Below are 19,145 nucleotides of genomic sequence, written 5' to 3' on the forward strand. Positions count from 1 at the left end.
TATCTGGTGTGACGTTGAGTTATTACAAATGACTAATGAATGTCCTTAATTAATACAAATATATTTTGGTACATAGGGTAGTGCCAAGTTCACTGAAGTACTGATGAGTGAAGAATGAATCAACGACATCAAGATCCTCAAGAGCCAAGTACACGATTGAACACAAACCAAACAATCAATGTATGAGGAATTGAAAATTAATATAACTGATCGTAAATCTTTTGATATTTTGCTTTTTTTATTTTAAAAACACACATCTATCCATCCTTATTGCATTAGTTGTATCGATCACAACTAGGCTTGAATATAATCCATCTTGGAGAGTTTGAGTGATGGGGTCCAAGATATTGGAATGCATCATAAGATTTTTATTTCGCCAATCATACATTTTACAAACGTCACAATCATTTAGATCAGACATTTAAGTTACAAACGACCAAAAAAGTGTATTAGATTTAGAAGAAAATAAACTATATATGGCTACTCCTAGTATGAAAATCCTCCAAAAATTAATCCCTTTATTACATATTTTTAATACTCAACTAATAAGCAAATTAAGTAAGTCCATTTATCTGAAAGAAGTCTAAAAACTCATCTTCGGATGTACGTACGATGACAAAAAAGACCCAAGAAGTTACCTAGTACGACACCGTACATTGTAAGAATTAAGAAAAAAGGATTAAGGAAGAAATGGTAATTATTTGTGTAGCGAATATGATTATATGATTTAGTTATTGTGAGAGTAAACTCCTAATAATGGAAGCCTGAGTCGAATCAGTATTTTCAAGCAACTCGGAGAGTCGTTCACTTAAATCGTCAACCTCTCGATGCAAGCTTCTGATGTAGTTACATGTCTCTTGTAGCACTTTTGACGCCGACACCTATATTGGTTCGGTATTAAATCGTCAGTTTATTATTTATTTATGCATTAAAAGACGTATAGACAATATCAATAAATTAAACATTATTATTTCAACTCATCGAAATACGTGTGTGTATGAAAGTACAGAATATATACATTCAAACATGTTTATTTAATATGTGAGAAAGACACAAAAGATCAAAAATAATAACTATTGTTTGAAGATACAAACACTTAATTTTATAGTATATGATTTTTGTTAAAGTTATTTGGTCTACATCGATGGGTATATATTATCGATTATGACACAAGCCTATAAAACTAATTGACCCCAAGTTTATTGCGGGTAGTAGGGATCAATTTTAGTTTAAAAATCATGGTAAATCATATAATTATATATAATGATTGCGTTTTAGAACTCTTATATAAAAATTATACATAAAGAACTTCAAATATTCATTTCTATTATACTTGAGTTTAACTTGAAACCAGCGTGAAAACTTACAAAATTTAATTATGGGAAAATGTTGATATGTCAAATGTAATTGTATTGTTCAAAGTTAAAACCGAATCATAATGATTGTGATCACTTAATTGGTTTCGTATGAATGAATACCTTATCAGAACGGCTATTGCGGATTTCAGGAAGAAGTTGTTGTAGCTTGGAAACAAGATCGTTGATTTGGTCGTCACTGATTCTTGATGTCGTTGATGATTGTCTTGTTCTTGATCTTCTAGAGGACATGTTTATGCTTTTTGCTTCCTTTTTTTATTTTGTACGAAAATATTTAAAGAAAGAATGGGATTGATGGAAAGATATGAAAGAATGAAGATGAAGAAGTGCATGAGAGAAACCTGTGGGCTATGCTTCTATTTAAATACCCTCACATGCCACACTTCACCCTCCTACTTAAATAATAATAAATACAAATTCAATTTGAAAATACATCATATATTATTCTTGAATTGATAATTTAGTTATTTTGTAATTGAATATGTTGATTTGAGTCATGTTCTTTCTTTAAAATGTCAAATGGATAAACGTAAACTTCAGTTCAAGAAATTGGTCCAACAAATGAAAAAATAGTTTTAATGCATAAAAAGAATTCAAAATGTTTTTTTATAAAATATATTTGTAATCGTCTTAAAAAGACTATATTTTATAAAAGAAAACTCTTAAAAAAATGTTTGACTCAACAAAACATAGTTGGTTCCGACCAATTTTTGAACATTTTTAACCAATCAACCAACCTATATAAAAAATCTCCTCAAACTTTTTGTTAAAAAGTGCCTACACCCCATCCCATTTGGAGAATGATATGATTGGCCGAGAGTATTTATTAAACCCAACACTTAATTAAGGGTTTGATTAAAGGCCTCCTGAACTATTCGCATTGTTCTCTTCGATTCAAAAGAAGTTACAGTTCAGATCGATTTGATAATAGCTTTGGTCGTGTTTCATGTGCATAAATTATCTTATTTTTTTAGCTTATTGCAATTTAGTATTTGATGATACCATAAAAATATATTATAGTATTTTATAAACTAGTTTATAAGCTAATTTTTTTCCTGTTTTATTTGAAGGCATAGGCAGAACAATTTTCTTTAGATTGGCTAGAAAGGTGTTTTTTCGCGTTATTGGCATATATTCATTGTTAACTGTTTTTGTATTTTGGCAGCTCTTTACTATCTTTCTTTTTTTACAAAATCTCTAGAGATTTTGGAAAAAATCATATAATTTATGGATAAACTATTTTATAAATTAAAATATGATTTTATAGCTAGAGTGGCAAATACAATCTTTATATAAAAACATCTCTGGTGAAAGCATGCTTGGATGTTAATACTATTAGATAGGCAATAAAGAGGTTATTACTATTAGATACCATGTAATATTCATAATAAATAATATTAAAGATTAATAATTATAGATATTCTAAGAAACATAAACAAAATTATTAGATATATGGAAAATCACACCTAGCACATGAAAAACTAAATTGTTGTTTGTTCATTGACACGGATATTATATTTCACCGAACATAAACACGTACGATGCATGGCTTTTTGACATTTAAATCTTTTTACTTTTTCATAATCATTTTAAGTATGCAATTATATAGTTCTTTTGACACTTTAAAAGAAACAATGGGGTGGTTTGCAAAGAAAGCCTCATATGAATGTCTTAAGTCAACTCGAACAATAGGCACATGGAAATTTGGGAATTTACTATATGTATGGCCATTTTGTTAAAATAAAAATAAATGGTTTTTCATTACAAAGTGTACATATATCACATCAAATATTAGAATTTATATTGTATAAATATATGTTCATTTAAGAATATTATTAGGCAAGAAAAATAGAGGATATGAACATCAATGTATTTTTTTTTAGTTTTAAAATGATATAACTTGAATTCGTCATTAAGTATATTTGAAATAGACAAAAACATGTTTTAGGGAAAAAAATATATATGCAACTCGGAGTTTCGGAACAGAAAAAAAAAACATCTATTAAAAAATAAATACATTGCTATCGTTATAGTTGATTATAAGTTATCCAAAAATTGTAGACTAAATTAGAGTTTTTGTCTTTTTACCTTTACAGTTGTCGTGTATTTTTTTAAAACTGACAAAACCGTAAAATGTTTTTTTTTTTTTTTTAAGGTTTAGTCCAAGCTTCGATTTTTTTGGTTTCATAGTCATTTTAAGCTATTTTCGTTGCGGATTTGGTTCCTCCGAGTATTGAAATGAATGTTATGACCTTCTTGTATCTATTTTCCATTTTTTAAAAGATTTAATACTTATTAAATAATTTTTATAATTAAAAATAAAAAGGTTTCACCTCTCTCTCTCTCTCTCTCTCTCTCTCTCTCTCTCGATAAACGGTACCATAGAAAAGAATCCAACTAATAACACTCTTTCACAAGTGATCTCTCTTCCGTTGGACGCCATAGTCGGAGCCACCATACATCGCGACGGTTTCGGCAACTCGAACTGCTACCTCCTCCGACAAAAGAGGTTAACAAAGAGTCATGTTTCCATATCTCTGGTTCCAGCTATCAATATCGTTTCAAATCTAGAACGTCGCCTTCCTTTGTTGAACGATGCCGCCTCACTTCACGCCAAGCCCTACGACGACTCCGACAACAAGCCCTACGACAGCTCCACTAACCGTTGTCGTTCCGCTTGCAGAGCCAGTGAGTTCCCCACCAACATCGGTTTAGTCTCCCCTAATTCAAGAACTGCTCAGTTTTCCGATCTTGTATCCTCCAGTAATTTTGTCATTCTCATCTTGGGTCACATTGTTGCTTCTTACCTCACTAAATAACATCTCGCAACTGCTTGAATATTCACTAGCGATTCCAGTGCCTTCAATGCTTTCCTCGATTGTTAAATCCACACAATTTGAATCCATTGATTGGAATTTGAATTGGGTTTTTTAAGTTTTTGATTATATGTCGATTGATGGAACAGTAAATCAATTAAAGTTGTGAATTACCAAGTACCCAAGAAACATTTCTTGGATTCAATAGCATGTGCTGTCTTTGATTTCTCCTTCAATTGAACCAAAATCAATCTAACAAGAACATCAGTCGATTCCTGCTCGAGTGATGCATGGCATCGACACTTGGAATCTTCTTCAAGATATGCAGGGAATCAACACTTGGATTCTTCTTCAAGCTCTTCGACTGAACCCACTTTGCTACTTTTAGGTTTAATCTCTCATCCTTAGAAAAACTATAATCTAATCTCTATGGTAATTGTAATCTAATTTCGGTGATTGTAATTTTTGTTTCTTAAACTCCTATGAATTGTTGGGTTTTAGTTCAAAATTAGTTTCAAAAACTACAAAGATTGGCAAACGGAAGACTTTATTTTAGAACATAACATAAACATTTTATACCCAACAAGGATCTTCTTGCAAGTTATAGAAAGATTAAATGCCAACCATAGAAAGGATGAAGAAATAACAACCTTTGTTGTTCTTTGGATCCTCGTGGGAGGCTTGGAAGTTGATGAAGAATGTGGAACCTTTGAGACAACAACAATGACTCAACTTGATGTAGATTCTAGTCCATAAACTCTTAACTCTTAAGCTTGAAGTTCATAACCAATATGAACTTCAAGAGAGCAAAAGATAAGCAAGTATTCTTCAAGTTTTTAACCAAAAACTAGAGAGAAGTAAGAGTGGGAGAGAGGTCACGATTTTTTACACTAAAAAGCACCAAAAATGAAAGTCTTCATGTTATGGTCTTAAAGCAAAGGTAATACCCATAAGGTATTAGCACTTTAAGACCTACCATGTCCTTAATGTTCCCCATAACTTTAAGCCATGCTTTCTTTTGATTTAAATAATCAAAAGACCATGCTTCTTTTATTCATTCTTATAAATATATAAAAGAAGACAAAAGTTTATAAATTTTGTAAACTTCTTTTATAAAATATAAACTTTGGATTTTGGCTAAAAGAAAAAAGTCTTTCTAGTCCAAAATAATGTACATGACTTAATAAATCATATCATATGATATATTATGTTACTTGCAATCGAAAATTAATATTTCCATGAAATAAATAATTTCCAATTAATTATAAGAGTTTTATTGAATATTTATTAAAATCAATTTCTAATAAATAATCAATTATGTCAAGTTGTTGTTAGTGTGACCCATTAGTATCATATGTTAATTAGCAATATCACTTTAATATAACTCTTGAGCATACTAGACCTTTCAATCTCCCACTTGCGCAAGACTCATATTAGATTGATATAGACAATGGTGAACGTCTAGCAACATTTCATTGCCCCCAACAACATACGACTTTGTGCCATTCTATCAACTCCTAATTCCCAAAAATCTCAAAGCTACAATTGGTCTATAAGGTAAGTTTATAAGTTATCCCTTTGCTACAGACATCATGTTGAACATGAGATACGGATCGCAATCAATCTCATTAGTTGTTCAGCTTTTGGTAAGGCGCCTTCGATGTCTAACTCTCAACACATAAGAGGAACAAATCCCATCTTGACTACATAAGCCTCTTGCATAGTTCACACTATACCTGAAAATGGCTTTTATAACCGCCCGGTTAAGGAACAACATTTGACCATATCAAAGCATAGTACTCCCTACACTAAAGTCCCTCTATGTATCTCAGGTGTTAAGGATACAAAGATAGTACCTTTTAATCAAGTATCATTCATGACAACGATCCATGAGATGATCTTGATGCGGGTCAGTTCAATACTAGTTCTCTGACAAGTACCTATGAAACTTGGTTACAACCACTTGCCTACTTTCATCTAGTGAGGGTCAACCAATCCAATTCAGATTAGTCTTACTTCATATTTGCTCCCACAATTATAATCGACTATGAACTTTTAGAATAATAACATTATTCATGGATTAAACATGTTAATATAGAACACAACAAGTATTAATGTGATGACTATATCTCAATATATCATAACATTATCTAATAATTGTTGTTATAATGTTCCAATATCCAAATACTAAATCCAAATCAAAAACCTATTTCTAGAATAATAAAGTCTTATAGTTGAAGTGTGACAGTTCATACTTAGCTCAAAAGAATGACCTTATCAATGGATCTGACAAAATTTAATCTGTGTGAATTCTGTGAATACTATCATTCCGTACTTAACTTTACTCTAAGGGGTCGTTTGATAGTTGCTAACCGGGTTAGAACTGACTGAGTTAGAAGTTGACTGAGTTAGAAGTTTGACTGAGTTAACTTCTGACTGAAACTTGATGTTTGATTTTGCATCTGACTGACTGTGCAAAAAGACTATATTACCCTCAAACAATATTTTTTCTAATAATTCCTTTATGATTAACAATTTAATTTATAACATTGTCGTGTAATTTACAAAGTGATGTAATTTATAACCATTCTTCAAAAAAAAGATGCATATAAAAATATAACACAATGACAAAATGATGCAATTTACAATTATTCTTCAAAAATATAACACTAGGATCATAAACAAATGGTGTTATTTCACCTCTTTAGTACATCTTTTCGTCAATCTAATGCCAACTTTCTGTAATTATATGTTAATAATACCAGATCCTTATAAGGTACAGTGGCACTTTGTTTATGATGGAAAGGTCTTGGCTTAACATCACTTATTTCTTGTTCTTGATCAGATGCTTTTGCTGATGCATTTTCAAACATGTGTGCTACATGAGTTAGGTAAAACATGAATCTTTTCAAGAAAAAATAAACATGAAACAACAACTGTTTCAATTTGAAATTGCCTCTCCATAGAATCAACAATGTATTCCAATGAATCAGTAAGGGACACCAACAATATGAGCTTTTTGTCATCACAAATCAAAATCTCCTACAAAAAGAGTGAAACATGGGTCTTTATCGTCAACTGTGAAATTGGAATAGCCAAGAAAAAAGCGAACCTATATGATTGGCCTTAATTTCATCAATAGAGCATTAATTTCCAATTCAACCTTATGGGATTCAATATCAACAATATGGTTATCTCCATGATACAAAATAGAACAGATCGTTCGAATGGACGCATACTGAAATCGAGGGTTGAAGAAGAAATCCCTCACCTGAAAAAATTAAAGGAAACAATTAATTAACATCAGAGGGAAGTTACGAGTTCATGGCTCTGTCATTGAAAGCAAGCCAATTGAAATCTCAGCAAAAACTCATCAATATATCAGCAAAAACTGAGAAAGAAACTCAAAAAAAAAAAAAAATTCATACCAAAGGCAAATGTCGTATGGAATCGAGAAATCAAGAACGAGAAGGAAGGAAGGAAGAAACAGGTATCTGTTCGTCGAAAGTAGCTGCTCTGGTTTCTTCATGGGGGGAAGAAATCGACTGGAGTGATAGCCGATAATTGTCTCGGTTTCTCTATCTCTTCAATGGAGGCGTGCGAAAGTAATAGGGGAAAATGAGTTTTCTTCTTTTTTGTTCCCGGTCCATCGATTGGAAAGCAAGGACCGAATTTGATGATATTCTTGGACCGAGTCCACATGTTGGACCGGGTCCTTTACTCTCTAATCCCTATCAAACATGCCGATTGGATTTTTCTGGACTCAATCCCACTTTGGACCCAGTTAGACACTATATCAAACGACCCCTAAGTGTAGTTATATATCTTGGAGAATATGATTGGTGTTCTTTCATGACATAAAGTATCTTAGCTTGATTAAGTATACTCTCGAAGTCACAAAGATTTCTATGTGATCCTTGAATGGCAGAAATCAACATAGTTTTTCAATGATCCCATTCATCCAATCATATTTGAATTCAAATTCTAAAGTAGTGTATTCTTATTGTGTAGTAGATTGTGTCATTACGTTTTGCTTGGAACTCATTCCAACAAAACTTACTTTTCATTCCATAATGAACTCAAAATCTAATTATGATTCATAATTATTTATATCTGTTTAGAAATCAACATCTTGTGTAGCTCTTTCCATAAAGATCCTTTCGAAACTAATTGTCTCACATACATCTCTTAGTTCTTCTAAAGTACTGTTAGAATGCTCTCTTAGTTATCCAGTGACTTAACTATGTATTCAATTAGTCTCCTATGACATGCTTACAACATGATCAAATAACATGTCCTATGCATAATATGGCGTAAATGATGAATTTATTTTCCTAGCAAATAGAATATTAATCATTTCATCTAGTTCAAGCCTATGAGCTATGTACTTTTGAGGCTAGCTCAAAATGGTGCCATATGACAATGCCAAGAATTCTCCAAAAGAATCTTGTGTCTTGATCCCTTTCAAGATATTGCCAATATATGTATAAGGACATGAAACTTTTAACATTCATTTTATCTATCCCTTATAGATTTTACATTCCAAGAATGTCTCTTCTCCTTCCTAAGTTTTTTATTTTAGAAAATTTTCCGAGTCAAGGTGAAAATGACCTTGCTTAATTAAAATGTGATTTCAAATGATTAAGTATTTCTCATTTATACAAGATTAAGAATTTCACTATCCTCCTACTAGTTCTTAGTAAACACACATGTTCTATTCATTTTGATATAAAAACATACCATGTGGTTTTACATAAAAAGGATAATTATAACATTGAGATGTTTGCTTTATATCCACAAGTGGATCTCAAGCTCTACACATTTTGTTAGGATAACATGGATTAAGAGAACCTCCAGGCTAATCTATATAGATATCTTCCCACTAAAATGTGATTTCAAATGATTAAGTATTTCTCATTTATACAAGATTAAGAATTTCACTATCCTCCCACTAGTTCTTAGTAAACACACATGTTCTATTCATTTTGATATAAAAACATACCATGTGGTTTTACATAAAAAGGATAATTATAACATTGAGATGTTTGCTTTATATCCACAAGTGGATCTCAAGCTCTACACATTTTGTTAGGATAACATGGATTAAGAGAACCTCCAGGCTAATCTATACAGATATCTTCCAGTAGATGTCTATTAGAAAAAGCGGTCATTCGTGAAATCTATTTACTATATCTCATATTAAGAATACAGATTTATAGTAAATAATATCCTTGTTGATCTGATCATAACAACTTGTGAAAAAGGTTTGATCACAGTCACTGACATGAGTATGAAAATCCTTTTACTAAAAGTCTTGCTTTAAATGTGTATGGTTATCCATGTAATTTATTATTTCTAGAAGAATCATTTTCTCCTTCTAGCATTGTTATATGGATAAATTTTAATCAAGCCCATACTTGATTCTCATACATGGATTACATCTCATGTTCATGAATCTAAGTCATTTATTAGATTCGAGATCTGACATAGCATCTTGGTATTTGATGGATTTTCAAGAAACCATCAATAAAAGCTCATCAATGAGAGATTCCACATTTCTCAAGTCATAGATAATTTCTACCACAAATGCGAACAATTTGTGTTTGTGAATAGCTATTATTCAAATTTAGCAATCCTCGTTAAAACTAGTGCCAACTATTATTACATAAGGTTATGGTTCTTGAGATGCTTCAAGTTCCATGTACCTCCAACATACTTTGTCATTAGAAGCTTGCTTTCTACTAACTTATCTTTCACAAGAATAAGAGAACTTATTCTTGGTGGGCTTGCATATGATAATCTAAGCCACATTTAGAGTAATACATAAATATGTATTTAGTAGATTTTGGGTTTAGAAGCTCTAGTCCAATATCGACTTCAAATCCAAAAAACATTAAGTAAGATAAGGATGGAGCTTTTCCATACTAAAGCATATAAAGTGTTTAATCTACTTATTAGTTGGTATTTGTATTCAAGATATAATTAATAGTGATTGAAGTATTATCCCAAAAAGATTAAAGGAGGATATTTCTACAGATTAGAAAGTAAATCATACCAAGTAAGATTTAATTCATCCTTTATTATCATCAAGGCCTTAGATGGTTCTTACCGGTTTGTATCTCAACCTTTTGAAACCTTCAACAAAGATGTCACAATTATGCTTTACCACGTAAAATATAATTAAAACTACTATACTTGTTAATAAAGTTGATTTGGTATCTTATGTTTAATCTTAAACATTCATTAGAAAGGAAGTCATACACTAAAGTGTATAGTTCCTTAATTATTTTCTCTACTCCTTAGTGAAAATATCATTAGGAATCCTTTACATATAAACGAGGTTCATGTTGGATTAGGTGTCTAAGACCATAACTATAATTGGTATGTACTTGACCCGAGAGTAGCATGGTCCATTTGTGTTGCATATCACCAGGACAATTTAATAGGATGGACTTTTGAGAAGAGGTTATTTATGATTTATTAATATATTATAAGTTCTAATATATTAATATGAAATCATATTATTTAATTAGTATTGATCAAGAATTAATTTGGAATTAATTTTGTGATCAAAAGAGACTAATTAAATATATGGGGATTGATTTGGTAAATCGTTCATTCTTATAATGTGGGCCAATGATCCATGATTCCTTAGGTTGGGCTAAACCCACGTGACAACCCATGGATGATCCATGGGGGTTTTAAACCCATGGAGCCTAAGGAATATGGAAGGTCATGCACATTAGGGTTTAAATGGTGTATCCCTAATCTTGCCACACTATATAAGAAGCCCCTTAGCATCCAAAATTGGCGACTTGATACACTAGTGTTCTTGGAGTCACTATAGCCGATTTGAGTGGAAGAAACTCTCTAAAAAGTCATCCTTTGTCCAAAGGTGTGTTGTAATTCCATTTGAGGTGCAACACTTGGGGCACTAAGTTCTTAAAGGCCAAACTCAAGAAGTTCTACAAGCTACAACAAATAGGTAATTCTATAACTCATTTCTATGTTGATTATGTCAATTATATGCTAGTTGTAGGCTTAATGCTTTCGAAACAATATTGCATGTATAATTAGAGAAAACATAGATCCGAAGCATTTAGGGTTGTATGTGCACCATAGGATGTTGTAGTATACTAAAACCCTTCAGTGGTATTAGAGCCTAAGATTGTTTTCCAATATACTTGATGTTTTATTGGTTTTCAAAGCAAAAAAAATCAAATTTTCTTCATTCTGGACAGTGAACTCGTCGATTCCACTGGGGGAATCGCCAAGTCCACTCAGGAAGGGTCCAAATCGACGAGTCCAGTTCATGTACTCGCCGAGTTGGTGCTCAAGTGGGCAGTTTTTCGAGTTTTTTTGGCCTGTTTTGGATTATAATCATTACCACAAAATGTTTTAGTTCATAAAATTTGATTTTGTTGATATGGTAATGATGATTCTCATCCAAATAAAAGATAATTGTCAAAGTTTCATGATTTGTATTAGTTTATATGATTAGGCTAATTTCTTGAAACTTGTTAGATATAAATTATCTTAACTTATGAGTTTAATTAGATCATAGGCAAATTGTTTGATTTTGTTAGTTACAATTTTTGATCTAATTGTTTTTGGTGAAATCCATAACTTGTCCTCAAGTTATGGAAAGTGAAAAGTCTCATTTTTTCAAATGTCATCATAAAATGGTTTTAAGTCTTCCATAAGTTGTCCTCAAGTTATGGAACTTGAAGAGTCTTTTACATAAATGTTTTTATGAACTCCATAACTTTTCTTCAAGTTATGGAATGCCAAGAGTCTTTTCATAAAACCTATATTAAACTCATAAGTTATGGATACCAAAAGTTTTTGAATAGTTCAAAACTTGCCCTCAAGTTTTGGAATTTTTAAATGCAAAGTCTCACTTTGAAACATTTAGTTCCAAACCCTAGAATTTTAAAAGTTTGAAATTCAACCCTTATACTATTATAATATTATAGGTTTAATATTTATATATATGTATAAGAGTAAAGTCAGTCTTACCGTTAGTAGGCCTCATTCACGAAGTCGGTCTATAACGGGGGTATAAGGTTACTGCCTATAAAATGGCAGTTTAATGGGTGTCCACTCTCACCCACCGCTTCCTTGATTGGTGGAGGGTCGTTAGCCAACGGGTTTGACAGGACATTTAAATTTTCATTAAAAGTATAATGAAATACTAAGTAACTAAACACTTATAAATTCCCAATCTTAGTTACTTAGGAAAATGTGAATTTGGTGCTAACCCATGAAATTGCACTTTGCACCTTGTTAAGTTGTTAGTGGAGCGTGTATGGTTAACCGACACACTAATCTGGGACTGACAGTGCGTGGAAAAGTGTAGCTTGATGTTGATCATAGATCAATGGAGTGTGTGTGGTTAACCGGCACATTGATTAGGTGGTTGTAACATTGGGTGTACCAAGCTAATTTGCATGGTTATTCACACCTTTTTTGTGATCCTCGACATCACAGTCACAAACTTGAAGGACACAATCGAGATTTAAACATGCCATTGAAAAGTTCAATGAATCTCAAAGGATCTAGGGATTTCAATCCATTTAAAACTTAATAATCAATTTCGTTTTTCATGGTGGAAATTGGTAATTCGTCATTTACCTACCTTCAAATATTTTGCAATTGGATTACGACATCCCTCTTCCGAATTGTAAAATATTGTGTTGGGTCCTAGCCTTAATATTTCATTTGGGTGTTATATTGAGGACTTAAATAAACTAACTTGAATTTCTCCCATTGTAGATGTCTAGTTCAGACAACTATCGTCTTCCCAAATCTTGTGGAACAAGCTTTACACATGAAGATGATGTTCCACAATATCGTGCTTCACTTCCTCCACCTCCTCAAATTATTCTCCCTAACCCACAAGTTCGAAGACTTGAAAAGTTCAAGATCACTTAAGCCCTATTGGATAGCAAATACAAGGATGGAAAGTCTATGTGTGCTCACGTCTTGGAGATGAAGTCACACATTGACAGGCTGAGAATGTTGGGTGTCGTGTTCCCAAGGAAGTTGGCTATTGACTGGGTTCTTCAGTCACTTCTCGAGTCACAGAGTGGGTACATTAAGGACTACTATGTGACAGACCACGACATGACCCTTATTGATCCAACATATTTGCTTGTTGCTGCTGAATCTTTGACTGGAAGATCTACCTCTCAAGCTGACATCGACAATGACATGGATATCCCAGAAATGATTCCTTCTCCTAAAGGAAAGGAATTGGCCATGATCAAAAGTTTTGATCATAAGGGAAAGGCCAAATCTTAGATTGTTCCATATGCCATTCCCAATGAACCTGTTTGTTTCTATTGCCAAGGAAAGGGACATTGGAATCGGAGCTGCCCTGACTACCTGAGAACCTTAGTCAGATTGTATGGTTCTACTTCAGGTAAGTCTACTGTCTAACTCTATTAAGTTCCTAATTGTTGATTCTTAATACATGATGTTACAAGGTTGCATTTTGATTTTTTGTAGGATCATGCAAAAGGAAGGAAGATTAAAGGAAGAGTATGCTGAATCTGTTTGCGAAGATGGATTTCAATCGCATGGTTCGATGATCGAATTTTTGAGCTGCTGCTTAAGAGTTGTGATAGAGTGCTTAGAAATGTGTAGTAACATAGTTTTCATTTGTAATTGCATTATAAGGAAAAGTTTTTCCGCATTTTATAAATAAATAAAATTTTTGTTTTTATTTTATTATATCTCCTTGCAATGGCATTTGTGAAAATTGATGTTTGTATGTTTCTATGTTATCAATATGAATTTGATTCTTTTGTTTGTGGTAGTGTCGAGAATTTACATAATAAGGAAAGATTCTCATCACCCAAGTTTCAATTGGATAGGAACTTGGAATCATGCAACTTGTATTTTGTGATGAATGAGAATTTTCGTCTTTGGGAAATTAAGACTAATTCCTTGTTCACATGTATATGTGAGTCAAGTGAAGGACTAGGGGATCGGGTACACTGGGTGTGCGTTGGTCAGGTCCACCACAAAGAACGATAAGACTATTCGTCATGATTTATTAAAGTTTAGTAAATATGGTTATGCTTACAAGTTTAAGTATAATTCTGAACATTGGAAAAGTTTCAATATATGGCTGAACGAATGAGAAGAATCAAATTAGGCAAAAAGATAAAAGTTTCTCCAATCTGAAAAGATGGGAGAGTACTTTAATATCGTGTTTTATGATCATCTTAATGATTATGGAAAACCATATCACAATTGATCCTCTAAGGATATCTTAGTGCATTCGTATGGCTAAGAACAGGAATCATGAATTGTTGAAATGGTTAAATCAAGAAGATGAGTCATACTTAGTTCCAAAAACAAGTCTTAGAGTAACACTCCAAGCTTGTGCCTTGAGTGACACTAAATTAAGAAGGTTTATGACACTCACCAAATGTAGAGTAACATGTTTCTTACTCTTGTACATTTGAAATTGGTAAGTTGTGATGTTTTGGATAAAACAAAGACCAACTAAGGCCAATTGTGTGAAGTGTCATTCTTGATGAGAATTCGCACTAACTCTTGAATATTTGTTTGTCAAGGAATGGTTCTTGACAAGAGAGTTTTATATGTCAAGAGGTCAGTGAGAGTCTTAAAGATCTTGAAAGTTTCAAGAACTAATCAAGAGTAAACCTGTTGTTAATCACCAGCACACGACTTGAGGTTTGTAACCTATCGTGTTGACATATTCTTGTTTATGTGCCCATTCCAGTTAAAGTTGACTATGCATGTGAGTTCTATGAGTTCTCAATTGTTTGCATAAGGCAACAACTTGGAAGCAATGGTAGGCCCTTGAGCTGCCAAGTGGCAAGAAATTAAGAATGAACAAGTTCAGTCCATATGAGTTTGGATTTGTCACAAACCTTGTCTTGTGATTATGGTTATGACAAATTCACATGGATAGGAGTACATACACCATAAAATCTAAGTGTCATAAGGTTTCTCTCCAACTCATGAAAATGATTGTGAGGAAATGCTTTCACTAAGTAGATTTTAAGGAGATAGCATTTGTGATATTTGCATTCTTAAATTCGATTATGATTACGGCATCCCTCTTCATAGTTCGAATTGTGAGAAATGGAAAAAGTCTAAACATTTCAGACTTATGGTTGTAAGTTCTAAAATTGTTAAGACACACATGTGATTTATCTAAGGAAAGGTGTATGATTTTGAGAAGCCTAGATAAAGTCTTATCGAAGCATCTCATATCAGAAATCTAAACTTTGGTAATGAAAGTCAATAAGGACTGATTTCTAGAAGTCCAGCTGATTTCTGAATACATGTCAAAGCTAGTGGGAGCATAAGTGTTATGCTAGTAAGATAATAATTATTATGCTAGTGGGAGCATAATTATTATAGAAAATGTTGCAAGTTAGCAATGTTAATTATAGATAACAAAAGTTTCAAATCGCGAAGTTGCAGGGTTTGAAAAGTTGTTTTGCTATAATTAAGGGAGAGGAATTCATACTTCATTTCAAAAATCTAAAAGCTTAGATTGAGTTTTAATCAAATTTAGTCAAATATATATATATATATATATATATATATATATATATATATGAATGTTATGTTGGAATGGTTCAACATATGGAAATTCTATATATGGAAAGGTTAATTGCGTTATCAAAATTTGATTATGATTACGACATCCCTCTTCATAATCAAAATTTTGAGAACATGGCAAATAGAAATATATTAGCAAAAGGCTGATCAAGTATCATGTCTTTATGTTAGACATTATGAATCATATCCCATATGCTTTGGGTATAGGATCGATTTCATATGCTATAATATTCTCGTGGTTCTAATTTTCCAAATGCCTAGGGCATTAAGAGGGAAAAAAGAATAGAACCGGATATGACTAAAGTGGTTAAACAACTGTTAAGGACAATCTAAGGTTTACCAAGGATTGGTCGCTTAAGGGCAGTTGGAAGTATAGTAATGGATGGACCATATTGACATTATTATGAATAGACAGGAGTCTATTAATAATGAGTTGTCGTATGGCAAAAGTGGAAAATTTCCATATTGGGAGTTGAAGAATGGATGACAAAGTTAGGAAACTTAATTCAAGAAGGATGTTCAAAGGAATGTACTTTGAATTTGAGACTTCATTTCCTTGGAATTGCTTTGTTATCAATCTCCAGTGGAAAGTTTTGTAACATAGTTGGTCAAGTCTTTGTGACTTTTGGTACAATGACATTACAAAGGCTGCATTACAGGAAAGTTTAACAGTGTCAAGAATTTGGAATTCTTACACTTGCAATAAAGATTTGGAATTGTGAAATGACCATCATTGAAATGTTTTTCAATTGATCTATTTCACAAATTTAGGGCCATAGACAGACATAGTGTGCATGCTTGGAGCATGGCATAGCTATTGTTTTAATTCAAGTATTAAGTTGATAAATCGAAACATTATACAATGAATAATGAGTAATCAATATGGTACTCAAAAGTTCTGGGGCCATATAGGATTAGTATTATTCTTGTCTTTCACTTTGCATGTTTTGACTTCCCGAATAACTAGGTTATTCAAAACATCCACAATCGATCATACTTTGGAAGTAGGTATTGAGGCGAGACTATCATGAATGGGTCTGTAGAGGTGTTTTAGTCATAGCAGAAGTTTGCTACAATGTTCATGAGTGCTCCTGGAATAAGATTCAAGTATTGGATTCAAGCCACACTCATTTGAATCACTTCATGGATTTTATAACGAGTGACTGTGAGACATTAATATCTTATATTCTTGAAACGGAGACATGTGAGTTGTAGTTGCGAGTCGGTTGCACATTGACATATGTAAACGCACCAATAACTTGGTGTTATAAAACATATTGTTGTGTGTAATTTGATGAGTAAGTACAAGCAAGCATTTGGGTCGAAGTTTATCCATTCCTTTTACCCTATGTGGATAAAAGCGATATCTATGGGCCCCTCGATGATTTAGTGATGACACCCCTAAGTGCTTGGCCAAGCCTGGACTGATTTGATTTGTTCAATTAGTCGGTCGTCATAAATCGGAAATCGGGAAACAACAGATGGACAGAGAGAATGATTAAAATCCCTATCTCATGTCCATATGATATCTAGAATGGAGGAATATATGATCCCTTATCTAATGGACGCGTCATTGACTAGGTCAGAGTTCGACATCGACTTTTAAGAGCTACGATTGCTAGTCGGGTTGTGGAGTCATACTTGCAATAATAGTTATTAGACTTATCCAAGTGGGAGACTGTTGGATTAGGTGTCTAAGCCCATAACTATAATTGATATGTACTTGACCCGAGAGTAGCATGGTCCATTTGGGTTGCATATCACCAGGACAATTTGATAGGATGGACTTTTGAGAAGAGGTTATTTATGATTTATTAATATATTATTGTTGGGTTTTGAGCATTCTAACACTCCTAAGTGCACATGCAACCCTAAATACCTTGGATCTATGTTTTCTCTATTATACATACAATTATGAACATCCAAGGTATTATCCTAATCTAGCATACAAAATAATAAATATAACTAGATAGAATACATACCTCTTTGATGTAGAATGTCTTCATGAAGCTTGAGTGCCTAGTGCCCCAAGTGTGACACCTCAAATGGTTCACACAACACCAAATACACTTGGAATAACTTGAGAGAAACTTGAACACTCCTTGAAATCGTCTAGCCCTCACACTCACACATTAGTGCACGATTTCTTGAGCCATGGGATTCTTTTATATGGTGGCTATTAGGGTTACACCATGTAACTCATAACTTTACCCATTCCTTATGCTCCATGGATTTTAACCTCCATGGAGTATCCATGGGTCACCCCATGGACTTAGTCCAACATAAGAAATCTTGGATCACAAGCCCACATATATAAGAATGAATGATTTACACAATCAACCCATATATTTAATTAGTCTCCTTTTGATCACTTAATTAATTCCAAATTAATTCTTGATCAATACTAATTAAATAACCTTATTAATATATTAGAACTTATAATATATTAACCAACCTTAAGTGTTATTTCTCTCATTATAGTCTATCCAAATGCATGATGCCATGCAACCCAAATGGACCATGCCGGGTCGGGTCAAGTCTTACCAATTATAGTTATGGACTTAGACATTAATCCAACAATCTCCCACTTGGATAAGTCTAAAACTATTATTGCGTATGACTTCAGGAACCGATCAGCAATCGTAGCTCTCAAAAGCTTCTGTCGAACTCTGACCTTGTCGATGAACTCTGACCTTTGTCAATGACTTGTCCATTAGATAAGGGATCATATATTCCTCCATTCTAGATATCATATGGACTGAGACATGGATTATCAATCATTCTCTCTGTCCATTTGTTGTTTCCCGATTTCCGATTCATGATGACTGACTGATTGAACAAATTAAATCAGTCCTGGCTTGGCCAAGCACTCACATGTATCATCTTTAAATCATCGAGGGGCCCACAAATATCGCTTTTATCCCGAAGGTAAAAGGAATGGATAAACTTCGACTCATATGGCTTGTTCTACTACTTGTTGAATCATACACAAAGGTACGTTTTATAACATCGAGTTACCAATGCGTTTTCGTGCAATCAATGTACAACCAACTCATAGTAACAACTCATATCTCTAGGTTTGAAGAATATAAGATATTATCGTCTCATGATCACTCGTGATAAAATCCATGAAGTGATTCAAATGAGCGCGGGTTGAATCCAATACTCAGAACTTATGAGCACTCATGAGTGTTGTAGCACCACTTTGTCCACTAACTTGGACCTCTACAAACCAACCCATGACAATCTTGATTCATATCTACTTCCAACATATGACCGAGTGTGGATGGTTTGAATAATTTAATCATTCAGGAAGAGCGACTTAGTTATTTTGGAAGTCAAAACA

General features: G+C 33.0%; 1 protein-coding gene across 1 annotated transcript; it reads right to left on the minus strand.

Annotated features, from left to right (window-relative positions):
* Positions 1-546: 546 nt before the first annotated feature.
* Positions 547-1,711, minus strand: LOC145115493 (transcription factor PRE3-like). The gene is made up of 2 exons (XM_079051787.1): positions 1,479-1,711; positions 547-881 (listed from the first exon to the last, which is right to left on the minus strand). Exons 1-2 carry the CDS (start codon positions 1,605-1,607, stop codon positions 732-734), a joined length of 279 nt encoding a protein of 92 aa, XP_078907913.1. The 5' UTR covers positions 1,608-1,711; the 3' UTR covers positions 547-731.
* Positions 1,712-19,145: the final 17,434 nt, after the last annotated feature.

The sequence above is a fragment of the Lactuca virosa genome, chromosome 5, assembly GCF_052849685.1.
Source record: "Lactuca virosa cultivar CGN04683 chromosome 5, Lactuca_virosa_CGN04683_v6, whole genome shotgun sequence".
NCBI lineage: Eukaryota > Viridiplantae > Streptophyta > Magnoliopsida > Asterales > Asteraceae > Lactuca > Lactuca virosa.